Raw genomic sequence first — 17,559 nt, forward strand, 5'->3', positions numbered from 1 at the left:
TCAAATGCCTGTTCATTTAAGGGAAAATAATAAAGTACATTACAAGATTGCTAAAGTAGAAGAATGTCAAAGTCCAGGTAGCTGGGCCTGTGTGTGGACTGCAAGGCTTTTCTCCTGAGCCCTAAGCACCTGTACACATGTGCCTCAAAGAAGCTTGGGTTCAGTGATGTAGTTAGATAAGGTTGCCTGGGAAATTTATTCGACCTGTTACCCTTCTTAATTTTGGTAAAAATTGATCGGTGTTCTTTGACATGCTTACATACAGTTTATTCCTGCTTCCACTCTTTTAATATTGAAAGTTGTTATTTAGAGAGTGTGTATTTAGTTCTTGTAAATTCTCTTTCCTGTACTTTTCCATGTATAGAGGAGTTTAATGTTGTCATTTAGCCTCTGTTTGTTTATTTTGAAAATGTTTTCTGAGAAGGAATAAGGCCAGGATCAGATTTAATTTTTACAGTTTTCCCCACAAGCACTTCAAATATTATTTGTTTTGCAATTCCAATAAAGACTAAACATAGGGGAAATTCCTAGTATGGGTCAGAATACTGACCTTATTTTATATACTTCCTGTAATGATAGGGAATTCTTTCAGTAATTGTGTTTAGGGCAGAGATTTTAATGAGCAGATTATTTTCAAAATAACTGTATATATTGCACACCCATGCACTGCCAGCTTGAATATATCTCCTCATACAAAACAGAGGCTGCAGTTCACTTTTTTACCAGATGTATCAGTTTCTTTCTTAAAATACTTACTATTGATATTTCAATTTATGCTACTTATATTTTAGTTACCTGTGTATGTATGTATTATTTGTTTATGTGCCTAGAGAGTGTATATTTAGGAGGATCTGCATTTCTCAGGCTGGTTTCAAATTCTTTATACTGAAGTGATTGTCCTGCTTCAGCCTCCCAAATCTGCTTGGGTAGTGTACGCTACTTAATAATGGCAGATCTAGTATTCAAAAACCATAGTGTTAATATCCGTGATGCGTGTGGGTGAGAAGCACTTTCTGTGTATCTGCTTTTGCTGTGAAAATGCCAGTATCGAGAGAGAGACAACCAGTGCCTAGGACTGTCTCAGCTGTGTGACAGCCAGTGACTCTACAACAGCTAGAACTTGTAGTGAATAAAGAGATGTCTGCAAATTCTAGAAAAATACTTGAAAAATTTTGGGAAAGAAAAAAGTGAATGTGTGTGTGTATTTCTTTCACCTGCATATCTAGACAACACTTTTGTGCATATTGTGACCCAATATAGCTCTGAAATCCTGAAAGGTATTACTATGCCTTTGTTAATGTATTTGGAATCATGGCAGAAATGATGCTTTTTTCAGGATGTCTTAATTACATAATATATTTTTCTTCTACTCAGATTTGGACTAGATAACATTGTGATCTGTATTGCCCCCTTAATTACAATATATGTTTCTCAACCACACCACATAAGAAAGTGGACTCTAATTTTAGTTAGAATTATTTTACCACATTGCATGATATTTTTGTATTGTGTAGATAGCTGAATGAAATACTTTCTGGGAAAACTTTTTAAGTCATGGTGTTAAACACCAAACAACACTGTATTATCAGGTGCCCATTGGGAGTTTCACATAGATCAAGATCCTAATGGGGTTAGCTGTTGTAGTATTCTTCACAAGTTAGTTTTATTTTTATAGAATTAAAATGTGATTACAAGACACTTCTGTCTTGTAGTAAGTTAGTTTTTCAAAATGAAATAATGTTTATGGTAACAGAATCCCTACTCACTGGACAGGTACAGATCAAACTACGTATGTCAATGACCTACTACGATTAGTATAACTATGGCTTCTGAACCAAGAAACATTGTATCAGAATAGAGAAAAGATGCTTTATCCAATTTGGAAGTATGAAAAAATAAGAAATATACAAGATTTTCTAAGGACTTGAAGTTATTAATAAATGAAATTAGCACATTATAATGTTAGTGCCCATGAGTAATTGAAATTCACATGATGTCATATTGTTTCAATCAACTGGCTCAGCCTAATTTTTTCCTGTTTTTAGGTATTTAATAAAAAGTTTCAGACTATTGAATTTCTGTAGCTTGAAAAGCTTTTGACCAACTTCTGACTGTCTCAGAACTGTATTCATTGTAATTAACCTCAGGATTTTCAACACTTATTCATGGCAGTATGTATAAAGTCTGTCTATTTACTTATGTTTGAAATCCCAATATGCTCAAGTAAAAACTTTATTTTCTGAAATATGTTTACTCCAGAGGCGCTAATGCTATATTTTATTAGGAAATAGAATATGAAAGCAGATAGAGGTGGCTTTTACCATTAAAAAGCTGAAGATAAAAATAAACAGAGCCTTCCTATGCTAGGTATAACTGAGGATACATAGCAGGGAGTACTATGTGCATAGTGTGGGGGTCAGAGAGGGCATCCTGCAGGGGGCAGTGTGGTACCACTGGGAGTTTTGCTGTGTGAGAAGTGCAGGGAAGACAATCCAAACAGGAGCACCCACATCACTGTGGGTGAAAGTCAACAGCAGTGGGAGTCGTTAAGGAATGTGGCTCATGAGCGAGCAGAGGAATACTGAATCTGGAGATGTAGACAACTCCCAGGACCTAAAGAGCATTTCTCAAGAGCATGGATAATTCTGACCTACACTTATTTTATCTGTCACTCATTCATTCTCAGTAGGAGATAGTGTTCATAAAAGACAAAGCAAAGTCTAAATGATGTTCATTTTCAATAGATTTTAGATCTCTTCCAGATCATCCCATTCAGTGAGCATGTATCTTTTGAAATCTGCGATGATTTTATGTAAATAAATTAGCAAATGCATATCAGGAGCCTAAATGTGTAATTGGAACCCAAGGGGAATATGACTGTTTTCATAGTTTAATAGGGGTATGATTATTGAAAATTTTTTTCTGAAAAATTTCCATAGTTAAATATTTTGAACACTTGAATACTTGCAAAATAGACATGGAATTGAGTCATTGGTTTACTTTTAATGCGAGTTCAAATGCAAAAAATTCTAAGAAAAGTCAAGAACTTTTCAGTATACATACATTTTGAGATAATTCAATAAAGATGGTTAATATTTTGACATTAATGCCTGAAGTCCACATACTCACAGCCAGCTCTAACCCATTATGGTAAGGAATGTTCTAAAGGAAAAAACTCTTCAGTAGGCATTAAGTAAAAATAAATGCTGCATATAAATGAAAAAAGTCACAGCTGAGGTTGATACTAGTTGAAACATTAGGAACAAAATCTTGAAAAATGTTTCATGCATTTTGAGTATTTTGGAACAAATACTGTGAAGAAAAGATACTTGCAAAAATACAGTTTTCAAGAGGTAAATTGCTTCTGTTTATATTTTAAGTTTTCTTTAGCAGCAGCATTACAACACTAAAATATCTTGGGAGTGATTCATATATGGTTTGTTTTAAATCAGATTCATCAGAGAATAAAGAAACCTTTGTAAATTGTTGGCAGAAATGTAGATTAGTATAGGTATTATGGAAAACAGTATGGAGGTTCCTGAGAAAAGTAAAAGTTGACATACCATGCTATTCAGCAATCCCTATACAGGCATATATTTAAGTGATGGTGAACCTTCTAAAGATTTGCGTGCCCACACTGCCTGTGTGCCCCATCATTTGATGCTCGGCTGCTGGGACTACACTGGGCGGCGTGGCTCACATGCTGAGACAGATGCTTCTATGTGCCTTCTGTGCCGTGTGTGCCAAAGGTTCACCACCACTGATCTCAGAGAACTGACGTCAATACGTTAAATAAATGTCTTCAGTTCTGTGTTCATGGTAGCACTGTTCACAATAGCCAAGATATGAAACAAACAGAAGTATCCACCAGAGGATGAATGCATACATAAAAGTCATTCTGCTTTCAGAACAAAGAAAAATTCTATTACAACAGTATAGATGAACCTGGAGGATATTATGCTCAATGGTATAAGCCAGAAGAGAGGGAAAAGTACTAGATGATCTGTACATGTTCAACATGTACGTGGAAGTCTGAAAAGACCAACTTGAAGAAGTAGTAGAATGGTGCTTACCAGAGATTACACTTAGAGAAGAGGCATGGGGGATGGGAAGATACTGTTCAAAGGTTGCAAAGTTTCAGTTACACAGAGGGAGTATTTTTTGGATTGTTTGACAGCATTATTTGTGAAGAGTCAAAAATAATGTATTGTGTACTTCAAAACTGCTGAGTACATTATATATGTGTTCACCACAAGGAAAGGATAATCTTTGAGGTGATAGATATATTAATTAGTTTGATTTAATTATTCCTTAGTAGAAACCATATAATGAAGTATAACCCTTTACTGTACAAAGATATTCAATTATTATTTTTAAATTAAAATCCATTAAAGTAACCAAAATTCAGTGATTACAATGAAGAGCCCATAAAAGCCTTAAAATGGAAATCTATCAGACTTTATGTTGTTTGAAGCAAAATAGTAATAGTTTTAAGCATCTGAAGGAGAATAGTCTTAATTTTCTTGCATGCTTCATCAAGGCAATGAAAATATTTGACCAATTCTCATGTCGCTAAGGATGATAAAATGGCGGGTTTGTAATTTTATGTATTTGTTAGTGCCTAGCAGGTAAATTCAGTCAAAAGAAGCCAAATAAAACTGACTCTGATTCATAGGGACAAAGCAGGAGTAGGCACTTCAGGTGGGACATTAAGTGGAATTTAAAAACAAGCACAGTAAGGTAGGGACCAAGTGATGGTGCACTGTGAAAGTCAGTGGCAGTAGCAGCCAGCAGAATAGTGAGGTTGGCCGTGCAATTCAGAATTCCTGTAGTGAAAGCGGGGCAGAGCTTTCTGTAAGCAGCAGCCTTCGCTCTTCACTCGAGTGAGTGCCATGCAAACTACGAGCCAGTCTGGAAGTGGGGAAGGCTTAATTTCTTAATCTGCTTTACTACCACTTAGCTGGGTGTCACTAGGCAAGTTATCTTTGCTTCCACTATAAGATGTTCATAGTAATACTGCGTCTTTCGGCAGTTACAAGCAGTGAAAGAGAATCTTTGGAAAAGTACTTGGTGCATCAAAATTGATGAACTGTAGTTGCCACCTTCCTCATGTTCACCTCCTACTTGAACACCCTCATGCCTGGTAATGATCGGGCTTATAAATGGTTTCTGGTTCTCTGTATATGAATTTTCACATCTCTCAGGACTTCCACTTGACTTAACTTTCACTCAGGTCTTGTCTTCAACTCATACTATGTCTCCCTCCTAAGTTTAACATGTTTATAACCCTACTGTATGTTCTCTGTGACTTAGTTCCTGGTACCAAAGGTCTGATTATCTTTAAACTTCTGAAATCAATTATGAAGTAGGAGAATTTTCCCAGTTGACTTTTCTTTCAATAAAGTTGTTTGAGCCTGGCAACACCATTGTGGTTTAAGTCTGCATCTTTTGGTCTCCCATGATTGTAGCTGTTATATACCTGCTATATCTCAGTAGATAAACATGAAAGGTTAAGGTCAAGCAACTCACCAAAATTATAGAATCATTTGTGAGCAGTTAAGTCCTGGTGCTCAGTAATGATCTTCTACCTCACCATCTAACCCTTTTGGATAAAAATTGTTTTGTTATCTGCAAATTTTTGTACCATTATAAGATTTTATGCAAATAAATTGCATCATTTCCTTAATTACAAATTCAAAACAATTCTTAAATATCAGAATTCTATTATTAATTGTTTACATATAAATCACATCCTATGCTATGTCTTGAAAAATAATATTTTGTTTCTCCAGATCTGACTTCTACTTAAATTCTCTTGACATCTTCTTTTTGTTCTAACTTTTCTCAGGCTGCTGAGTTGGCTGTCACTTCACAAGCGTTGGAGTCCCAATGGGGGACTCAGGATCAAGACGATCTACGCTGGTCTCTCGGTTGCCAATATTTAGAAGAAGTATTAGCAGAAGACATGACTCCCTTCCTTCCTCACCCTCGTCCAGTAACACAGTGGGTGTCCACAGTTCCTCTCCTTCCAGCACTAACTCGAGCTCAGGTAGTACAGGGAAACGCAGGAGCATATTCCGAGCTCCTTCCATCAGCTTCCACCATAAGAAGGGAGGTGAAGCCAAGCAGGAGCCTACCAGCCAGAACCTCAGTATTTCAAATGGTGCTCAGCCTGGTCACAGCAGCATGCAGAAACTGACTCTGGATGAACATATTAAAACCAGGGGAAGGCATTCTGTGGGTTTCAGTAGTTCAAGAAGTAAGAAGATGACAAGGTCATTAACGGAGGATTTTGAAAGGGAAAAGGAGCACTCGACTAATAAGAATGTCTTTATCAATTGTCTGAGCTCTGGCAAAAGTGAGGCAGATGATTCTGGATTCACAGAGGAACAGACGCGGCATTCTGTTAAGCAGTCAACCAGGAAGCTACTCCCGAAATCTTTTTCATCTCACTATAAATTCCCTAAGCCAGTTCCGCAGAGCCAATCCGTTTCTTTGGTACAACAGTCTGAACTCTCCCTGGAAATCGCACAGGACCAAGAGGGAGAACCTGTATTGGTAAGAGCTTCTCCACCTTGTTCTGTGGAGGCAACTGACCGGGCCGGAAGCTCCTTACAGTCTCCCTTACTTTCTGCTGATCTCACCACAGCCCAGACACCTTCAGAATTTTTAGCCTTGACTGAAGATTCTGTGTCTGAAGCAGATGCATTTCCTAAAAGTGGAAGTCTGGCATCCCACTGTGACAGCTCTGGCCACAGTGATTCTACCTCCCAGTGCTCTCCCAATCCTGCTGCTCTCACAAAAACCACAATGGAGCTTGTGGGTGCTGGTCCCTGTGCGGTCCCTTCTCCTGTGAAACACAGGTTAGAAGGTCGATGTAGCGCGGAATTGAATTCCTTCCCGGAAAACTCTGCTGCTCATCAGAAGGAAGTGTTACTGCAAGTCACTGAGCTACCTGTTAGGAATGTGAGCCGCCCAGAAACTCCCCTGCCCACAAATACTCAGAAAGAGGAAAACACGGCATTGCAAAATGGTGACACGATGCTGAGGACAAGCTCCCCAAGGAAACTTGGCTGGTATGAGACACATAAAGCAATAGCTGAGCGTGTGAAAGGAATGCACCCTGTTTCAGATTCAAGGATAATACCTTCTTCCGGTGATCACCATTTTTTTAACAAAGCATCATATGGGTATGAAGGAAATACTGCCAAAGGTATACTGATTTTCTCTGTGTAATGCAAAGCGTATTCATGTTTTTTATAATTTATTTGATTCTTTTACTGTTTCATGAATGGAAACCATGCATTCTTTTTCACTCTCTGTGATCGACCATGTTTATAATTTGTTCTAAATATTTCCCCTGCTTGATTTTAAGCTTACCCCAATTATATTGTACTTGAATATGATCAGGCAATAGAATTCATTTTTATTAATTGAGTTAATCAGATTCTGATCTCAAAAGAAGATGGAAAAGAACAAATTTTATTTGCAGTATGGCTTTATCTAAAATAAAGACTACTTTTTTTGCTCTTCATTATAGAAGTATTGCTATTCACTGGTTAACAAAATGAATATATTCCAGCCAAAATTATTGCAAAAGAGACTTGCATAGTTTAAACTCTATTTCCTGTATTAACAAAGCTTTCACTCTTAACTGGGATCCATGTTTTGTGCAAATTAACCTAGTCTCTAAATATAAAAGAATTGCAACCTTTAAAAGTACCGTCCTAGTGTTAGCAGACTGGGAGTCTTACCCAGCCTCTTACTGTCCTAAACAAAGAATTGAGCAGGACCCCCAAAAGTAGCTGCAAGATCATGGATTTATTGCAAAGAGAGAAGAAATGATCCCTTTCACAGGGTGAGAGTTGTCCATTGAGAATAGCTCACAGCCTGAGGGAGCTTGACCCTGAGAGTTTTAAGCCTTGGAGTTTGGGGTGGGATTAAAGGGTTGATTTGAGGTCTGATTCCTGCCAGTGATTGGCTTGACTGGGCTTGTGTGAGGAAGTAGAGTTTTTGGCATTTTATGGCCTTTGGACAAACTGTCCTGGCATCTGGAGTCCGCAGGATTGAGGACGGGCTGCAGGGTTCAGTGGGGTGCTGTCAGATCTGCATGGCCCGTGCCTGGGTACTTAGGGTCGAGGTTTGCTGAGGGATACAGAAGACCACTGTGCACATCCCTGAGGGTCTGCTGTACATAAAAAAGGTGACCTGCTTACCGTCCCCATTCTTTGTGGACTTGGGCACCCTGGTCCTGGGCTAATGTTTAACTCAGGAGGTGGATCTAGTCTGAGAAAGCGGGCATAACTCTGCAATGTCCCTTCTTTCTGAGCTGTTTCTTAGTTATCTTGTTCCTCAGGTATAGCCCAGAAACTGGGCTCCAACATGGGCCCTCCCATTTTTCTCCAGATTTTTCTTTTGCTACCTTCTACCTCACTGGCACTTTGGGAGGCAGAGGTAGGAGGATCAACACGTTTATTCCTCATTTGATTTGTAAAGAACTTGTCTCAAAAAAAGAAAAAAAAAGTACCAGTGATGTAACTGATTGCGAAGGCCCTAGTTCACTCCCTAGTACCAGGAAAAAAAAAAAGATATGGACCTTGGAGTCCGAGGACCCAGCCTGGATCCAACCCAGCCCATAACTTGAACTGGCTGTGCAACCTGGAGCGTATTTTCTTGGGTTTAAACCAAGAGTGTTTGTATGTGAATTAGTTCAGTTTGTTCCAGAAGACTGTTATTGCACATCAGATTCAGTTCGAGAACTGTTCAGTGTATTCCACCTACTTGTGAACATTACTTTTTATAGGTTTTTTTCCTCTATTAGCTTTCTTCCTTCTGCTGCTACTATTACTAGTTTTCTCAATGTCAAAGATGTCCCAGATGCTAGTTTGCATACTTTGTATGCATTAATTAGTACATGATTGAACTTGCTAGTGTTGTTACAAGCTATTTTGTAGACAAGAAAATTGGAAGACAGATCACTTCTATGTCCTCAGTCACAAAGTTACAGAGTTAATAAGTGACTCAGTGGGATATAAACCCTGTGAGGTAAACTTGTGTTTCCTATTTTACAAAAGAAAAACTGGGATCAAGGGGCCAGACAGCTGATTACCAGCTCAGTGAAGTTGTAACTTTCTGAGTCCAAAGTTCAGACTCTAAACAACTATGTTTATGACCTAAAATAATAAACTTTAAGTCACATGATAAATTATGATATCAGTAATCATGAAACTTTATGATTTAATTAGTCCTTCCATGAGCATAGCACTCTTTAAATTCTAAATAAATGAACTAGTTTTATAGCTGTCTTAAAATGTTTTGTATATTTGACACAGGATCACTTTTCTCTGGCGACTTTTTTCAGTGTTTTTGAACTTGGTAGTCTTGTCCATGTTTTAAGGTTAAGTTAAGCCTGCTTAACTACCCCAGGGTTGGTTTGGCGGTTCTGGTGTGTAGCACAGCTACTCTAGAACTCAACCAGAGGAAGGCAGTCCTGTACAGAAGAAAAATCTTCCTTGTTGCGCTGGGAGAAGTCATCCTCTGCCCAGCTTGCAGCTCACGCAGGGACACGTGTGGATCAGCACTGAGGAAGGGATCACCCTTAGCAAATGTTGGGCCTCAGATTAGCATCCAGGTGCATTTAAGAAGAAATAGCATGCAGTTACCCTCTGATGGGATCATTGCACATCACACACAGGTATCCACTGTTAGAGGTAAATGGGCACATGTGCTATATGTTAAGGATGAAAATCTTGTTTTAGTGCAAATGAAAAGAAAGGAAAAAGAAAGAAATGGCCCAAGAAAGGGTAGAAATGTCATGATCCTGATACACCATTCTTATTTTGTCATGATGACTTACCCTGATGTCTAACTCAATACTGTGCACTGAATGGAAACGAGGACTATTGAACAGTTATCATGGTGATTATTAATCTGTTGACTGAGACCACTCTAAGCCATTTAATGCAGTACAGTAAGTTAGCAATGTGTCATCTGTTCTTGGACATATAAGCCAGTAATGGCAATAGTGAAAAGATGACAGTATAATATTCTTTAATTGTGAGAATATCCCTGTGGTTCTCAATAGAATATGGAACTTAGGGAGTGAGCCCTGCAGGTACCTGAAGGTACCATGTCTCAGGGCAGGGATCCTGGGTCTCAGGATGTGGGGTTAGGCTGCTTTCAGTGCAGCAGAAACAGCAGGAAGCTGCTGTGACTTAGGCAGCATGAAGGGCAAGAGTGGACGGAACAGGAGTGAGACAGGTGAGACAGGAATCTGGAAAGCCAGTTACCTCTGGCCTCCGCCAAAGTGCTGGCTGTAGGACAGCAGCACCGTGATGGGAACGGAGGCGCCCCCTCCTGCTTGCTTGTAGCATCCTGGCCGCCAGGCGAAAGGTTTGTGAGGTAGGGATGCAGAGAGACAGGCGTGAGTGGGCAGAGGGGAAAGGGTTTCGCAGAGCGGCGCAGTATTGATCCAGGAACCTGGGAAGGAGGTGGTGAGAAATGATCAGATCCTGCATAAAATTGGAAGGAACAAGGACGAGATTTGTTTCTCTGACTCCTATCTGTTCTGAGGAAGACTTCAAAAGTTGTTGGCTTCAAAGAGATTACATAATGAAGCAAAACCGCCTGCCACTGTGAATTGCGATTCCCCTGTGATGGAGAGGTTTTGAATGACATTACATTTGCCATTATTTTTGAATGGGACATTTCTGAAACTCCCCTTCACTATTTCTATTAATTCTAATTTTTTAATAGTTCTTGCCAGCAGCCTCAGTCCGTATCGCGAAGGAAGATTTATAGAGAGACGACTGAGGTCTTCGTCAGAGGGAACTGCAGGGAGCAGCAGATTGGTTTTGAAACCCAAAGATGGAAACGTAGAAGAAGTGAATAGCTTAAGAAAGCAGAGAGCAGGTTCCTCCTCCTCAAAAATGAACAGTCTGGTGAGTACTGACGTGCGTTTTGAAGTGGTGAAATACACTCACGTATCTGGCGTGTTCCTGCCTCCTGCCAAAGGAACCTGTTACTTGAAGGGGAAGTTGGCGTCCTCAGTGGATGTCCCAACTCAGAGAGGCGAATTTCTCACTTGAGATTCTTACGGGACAGGACAGATAACAGGCACAGCAGGAGCTGCCTCGGTCCCTGTCTTCCTTGCTGCTGTGGCTTCTCCATTTTAGGACAAGCCTGTAGCATGCCAAGGTAAGAGCGATGCTGACTGGGCAGATGCCTCGGACACTCTCATTGCATGTCATGTGTTCACTCTGAAAAATGCCCTTCTGTGAGGCACACTTCTGCCAGGACCACTCCTGGCCTCTCCATGGTCCCCCAGTGCCCCATCATCCAGAGTGACACTGGGTGTGGCACTGGGGGCCGCTGTGAATGCCCTCTGAAGTGTGAACACACAGAGACTGCAGATTCCCGCGGGCTGGCCAGGTGTGAGCCGAGCTTGCAGTCCTGGCCAGTGTGCCCCAGAGACATGTATGTGAAGCTTCCCTACACTGTGGAGGCCCTGGAGGTGGGAAGAAATGAGTGCACAGCGATCCCAAGCCCTCAGATCTCATGAACATTATGATGAGCTTGCCGTTAGGAGTCCTTTTTCAGCAATGTGTTTCATTCTTACCCTTTTATACTATAACTTTACCTACCTACTTATCAGTGATACATGGGAAAAATAATCATAAACCATGTATTTTAGAAAATTAAGTTTCACATGAAAATATTAGGCCACCCTCATCTGGTAATAAATTAGTGAGGTAACAGTGAGATACAGAAATGAGTTTGAGCCATTTTTCTGGCTTTGCCATTTGTTAGTTTTGGGCAAATCAGGAAATACAGACTGACATGTGATTGTGAGCTTCTTACTTCCTTGTTTAGTACCTGAAAAGGCTGTGGGATGACATCTGCACTTGTACAAAGATGTTACACAGTATTTCATCTTCCTGTTTGTTCTTTCATACATTGAAAATGCTGCATCACCGTTACAGTTGAGAAATATTTTAAAAGATTTTCTCTACACATGAGAAAATATTCTAAAAGATTTTCAAGTATTACAACATTAAAAAATTGGATAAGTACTACAAAACATTTCCTTTCATAAAATTTTCACTGCTTCTTTATAGAGGAGTATTTATATTAGTAGTTTTATACTGTATATTCAAATTTCCCCCAATTGGACTTTTTACATATTCTTTTTTTTTTTAAATTGAAGACTTTTATTATTTTAAATAGAATGAAACATAAAAAATTAAAACATACAGAATTTCAGAACAAGATAATAGGAAATCAACAATGGTTGTTATATTGCATATTGTTATCTTCAAAATAGTTATTCAGATTACCAGATACTGGCATGCAAATTGATCAGAAAATTAAGCATTAACTGTTCCTTTCCATAGATCAATAGAAATTAGTAGTACAGTTATCTTAGCTGTCTTGTGTATATGTATATTTTTCCCCCTTCCTTTCTTTTCTCCTTTCCCTTATCCCAATTTTTTTTTCCTTTTGAGCAGTTTCTTTCCCTTTCACAGTATCTATTGTACTTTTTGAATTTTATTTACTCATTCAGCTTCTTATATTAGGGAGACAATGTGGTGTTTACACATGTGAGTCTGATTTATTTTGCTTATGAGTATGGTCTCTAGTTGCATCCATTTACCCATAAAAGCCTTGAATTTATCTTTCTTTATAGCTGAGTAATACTCCATTGCATAGATATACCACAACTTTTTTATCCATTCCTCAGTTGATGAGCATTTGGGTTGTTTCCAAAATTTAGCTATTACAAATTGCACTGCTATAAACATGGGTGCACATACATTCCTGTGGTATGATGCTTCCATTTCTTCTGGAAAAACACCCAGAAGGGGAATAACTGGGTCAAATGGGATCTCTAATCCTAGTTTTTTGAGGAATCTCCACACAGATTTCCACAGTGACTGTAGCAGTCCACACTCCCACCGGCAGTGGAGTAGGGTTCCTTCTTCCCACAGCCTCACCAGCATTTGTTATTGGTTGATTCCTTGATGATAGCCATTCTTTCTGGGATGAGATGGAATCTCAGTGTTGTTTTAATTTGCATTTCTCAAATGACTAATGATGTTGAACATTTTTTCATGTATTTATTTGCCATTAGTATTTCTTCATTAGAGAAGTGTGTATTCATCTCAGATGCCCACTTTTGGATTGGGTCTTTGAATTTGTGGGGCCTGATTTTTTTTTTTTTTTAAATTCCTTATATATGTTCTAGATAGAAGTCCTTTGAGGGACGGGTGGCTAAAATTTTTTCCCAATTTGTGGGTTTTCTTTCTACACTGTTGGTGATTTCTTTTGATATGTAAAAACTTTTCAATAAGGTGAGGTCCCAGTTGTTGATTCTTTGCAGTATTTCCCCTGCAGTTTGGTTTTTGTTCATGAACTCTCTGCCTTACCCCTATGCCTTCTTTCTCTTCCAGTATATTTAGTGTTCGTTTTTTTTTTTTTTTTTTTTTTTTTGGTTTTTCTCCGGTACCGGGAACCGAACTCAAGACCTTGCGCTTGCCAGGCAGGCGCTTTTGCCGCTGAGCTAAATCCCCAGCCCCTAGTGTTCGTTTTTAATATTTAGATCTTTGATCCATTTTGACTTTAGCTTGGTGCGTGGTGATAGACATGGGTCTAGTTTTAGTCTTTGGCCTGTAGACAGCCTCTTTTTCCAGCACCATTTATTAAAGAGGCTTTCTTCCTTCCAGTGTACATATTCTTTTATACCTCAAACATTTTATTATTACATTTAATTTAAATAGTTTTGCTTGTAATGTCACCAAGTTAGTGTTCATTGCAGGTCCACATGCAAAATGTCAAAACGCAAAAAGTGATTTCATTTTTGCTTGAGGTCTTGGTTATATATTTTCAAAATTTGTCCCAGCAGTTTAAATCATGTCCACTAGATGGCAGGATGGTACCGTTGCCATGAATACAGAAAATCTATCAGGGGACCACAATTTTTTTACTACTTTATTTAAAAAAAAAAAAAAAAAAAAAATTAAAGATGCCACACTCATTTGTTAGACTTGGACATGATACTTATTGAAATATATATGGCACTGATGCTTTTGACTTTTCAAAAAGAATCATACCAAATTTAGTTCATGATTTTACTGTTTTCCCTTGGATTTTGTAATGTATATCTCATCCTTCAGTTACTTGCAAGGTTCAATAGTTAAGCTAAAGTGAATGAAATTATTCTGTTTAACTTTTGGCAGCCAAGGTTGCCCTCTCTGTTTAACAAGAGATGTGAGGATGCGTTCTGTAGTTTTAGATCTATGTCAGACAAATGATTAATGAGTACTGAGTGGTGCATTTTCTCTACAAATTAATTCAAGCAATAGCTTTTAAGGATGAATCTGTGGTACTATTTTGTAACTGTAAGACTAACATGTATTTTTGATGCTTTTTAAAAATGTTTCTCATCTGTTGTCGCATTCAGGCCTCACAGTGATTCTAGCAGTGAAGTGGTACTGTATTAGTCAGATCTTACAGAAGAATAAAATAAGGTACTGAGAACGTAAATAAGCAACTTCCCCAGAATTGCATAATAGCAAATTTAAAGGAATTTAGATCCAAATTTTGAAACTCTACAAAGTTTTGGAAGAGTGAGTTAGATTTAAAATTATTTTGAGCCAAGTTTTATTCTACTTGCATTATTTCTATGCAATGAAATACGATGTCCCAGTCTATAATTCTCCCTAAGAGACAGGACAAAGGATAACAAAAACAAAATGTAGTACTTAATTCTGAAATTAAAATTTAGTATTACCTCTTGTTACTGTTAAGAGTGATATCAGTGTCTTTACTGAAAGATAAAAAAATTACATTAAAAATAGGGTATGCACACTTAGACAGCACTATGTTACTTCATGTAGTTTATGGGGATTTCGATTTACCTGTCAGATATGATTCTACTTAATAAGATACCCAGGGGTTCTTTTTCTTGGTCAAAGATATGTGCTAATTGATCAGGTACACCGCAATTCTACTGTTTTTATATACTGGGATATTTCACTCTGGAACAGAAACAGCAGAATGTGCTAACTTAATAAGTATCAGAGGCCCAGAAGAAACTAGGATTTGCTAACATTTCTTACACCAAAGCAAACTGTATCTGCAAAAATTTAATAAACACATTTCCTGTATTTTATCAAACTATGTTAAATGGAGAATCTCTTTAAATTTCCTTTAAGGAATAACTTTCATGTTTACCTTGAATTGCCTAAAAATTTTTAAAAGCTTTTTTAAAGTACAGTCTTTATGTCTAGTAATTTTCTTGGCAGGCTATGTTATGTAAAGAGAAATGTGGGGATTTCTGTCAGCTTCACGGTGAATTCTGACTCTGAGTGCGTGCTGCACTGTGAGGCAGATCCCTATGTCATGGACAGCACAGTGTCCAGGGAGTCAAGGGCCCAAGTGGAGGTCAGTTTGGCTCCGTGATAACAACAAGCTCTGAGTCTTAATGGCTTTGTAGTAGGGCTTTGTAATTTTTATTTCATTTTATTGTTGATGTGTGGTTTGTACTTCTATTTATTTTTCAATTTCACATGCTGAGCATTAAGTTGCAGAGGTGGTAATACAGGGGAAGGAAATCCCCAATCTGAAAAATATTTGGGATGAGTTCCTGTCCTCTAAAACTGAAGAATGAATTTTAGGAAAAACGAGGTTAAGAGCAGAATGTATTTATTGAGAGAAAGAAAGCTTCTGTCCAAGAGAGGGCAGAAGGGGCCGAGTGGGTTGCCAAGGACCCTGCCTTTCCCAGACATTTTGTAGAGCGTAGACCACCAGGTGAGGCGGGTCCAAGGTGGGGCAGAAAGGGAAATCGAAAGGTGGGCATGAGGTGGGACAAAACTATGGTCAGCCAATAAGATTGCAAGTATAATTGTTCAGGTAATTTGATTAAGTGACTATCAAATGGGGAAGCGAGTCACGTAGCAATCAAGCATGAATACAGAAGAGGGGCTTTTCCTGTAGGGAGGTGGGCTAGTGACTCTTCCTGGCTTTTTCAAGGTGATCGCTACCAATTTAGAATATTAATCCCAGATGTCCTTCCCTAGGGAGGCATGTGGGTGCCTTTGTTTAATCTTCTATCTTGAGGTCTGGGCACAGTGGAGGTGCCTGTCTCTCCCTCAGTTGCCAGGTATCTGGTCCTCTGCACTGGCTCCTTCGAGGGCCTGGCCCTATCTGACTGCCTGTAACATTTCCATCTAACTCAGCTGCCTACAACATTCCCCCCTCTGAAGAAGTAAGGGAGTAATGGGCCGCTCTGGCTTCTTCATGCTGAAAGGGGTCATAGTTGTTGATCAGTAGTCAGAGATACTCTCCAGAGGGTCTATCTAGAGGCTCTGGATAAACAACGGGCATTTTCATCTGGGGTAGGCGTATAGCTTTAAGTCTGGAGGAGACAAAACCAAAGAAACAATTAAGCAGGACTTTTTCATTAATCATTGGGCTGGATGCACACGGTGGAGGGTGCTGGTTTTCTGTTCTGTGTCTCTTGGGTCTGTTTCCGGGCCTTTCAAGTGGCTTCCGCTGCAAATATTGTCTTTCCCCCAGGGAGAGGAAGAGCGCTCTGGTAGTCCAGATCTCACCATGTGTCACAGGCAACACAAGCAGTGCAAACCTACCGTCTCCCCATTTCTGGAAGGCGGACCCAGACACATCTGGTGAGCACTGAGAACGATCCTATTCACATTTTATTATATCTCAGTTTTGTGCTGAGAAGACTGCCTGTGGCCCCCTGTCCCTCTTGTCCACACACACATGATGCTTCTCACTGTGCTGCTTATTGCCCTGAAGAAGAGGGAAACACGTCTGACACCAAAGGTTTCTGTACAACCACGTGCCATGTGTGGCCTCTTTTCTTCACAGCCTTGAGATCTGCATTTGTATGAACTAAATGTACTTATCCTATGCTTATTATTAGATCACCCAGCAGGTCCTTCTCCGACTTTGCCCCATACCACTGAGCAGGTAATTCTGGGGCGCTCATGGATGGCAGTTTGACTCAGACACCACGCAGTGATTCCTGTCCTTTGCAGTTTTCCATGCTGCTGCCTTTGTGGGGAAACTGAATGGCACAGTGGAAACATAAATTGTGGGGCTTTTTTGGACGAATAATATTTCAGATTTATATTTGATTTTGTAAAGTAGTAAAGTGTGGGCCATTAGCACCTTAGGACATGTTTTGTTTATTTTTTTGATATGTTACACTCCAGAATTTAACTGTTAGCCAAAATAGTTGAAAAATTTAAGATGAGTGAATTCCTGTTGGAGACAGTGAAGTGCTTTAGCATGCAGTTACTTATCTTCTGGGGCTGCTGGTTTCCACACTTACTAGCTTATCCTTTATTACAATCCATGCTCCAGTTCAATCATTCATTCAGTCTCTTTATTAAGTACTGATTGAGAATTTGCTCTGAAAGCTGGGAGAGGGCACTTGAGGATGCTAGCGTCTCATATGGAGATGGTACACTGCTACATGATCTTGTCCATGCCACAGATTGAACCATTATGGCCATTTCTAAACCAGGAGTGACT

The 17,559-nt window shown here is 39.2% G+C and overlaps 1 protein-coding gene across 3 annotated transcripts in view; it reads left to right on the forward strand.

Moving 5' to 3' along the window:
* Ccser1 (coiled-coil serine-rich protein 1) overlaps positions 1-17,559 on the forward strand; it is a 1,107,714-nt gene that overhangs the window by 57,163 nt on the left and 1,032,992 nt on the right. For all 3 annotated transcript variants that reach the window (XM_005374255.2, XM_005374256.2, XM_005374257.2), the window contains exons 2-3: positions 5,849-7,213; positions 10,756-10,940. In XM_005374255.2, coding sequence (XP_005374312.1) covers positions 5,890-7,213; positions 10,756-10,940 — 1,509 coding nt within the window. In that variant the 5' untranslated portion in view covers positions 5,849-5,889. The remainder of the gene's footprint in view (positions 1-5,848; positions 7,214-10,755; positions 10,941-17,559) is intronic.

Source organism: Chinchilla lanigera, unplaced genomic scaffold (assembly GCF_000276665.1).
Source record: "Chinchilla lanigera isolate Chin_1 unplaced genomic scaffold, ChiLan1.0 scaffold00004, whole genome shotgun sequence".
Lineage (NCBI taxonomy): Eukaryota > Metazoa > Chordata > Mammalia > Rodentia > Chinchillidae > Chinchilla > Chinchilla lanigera.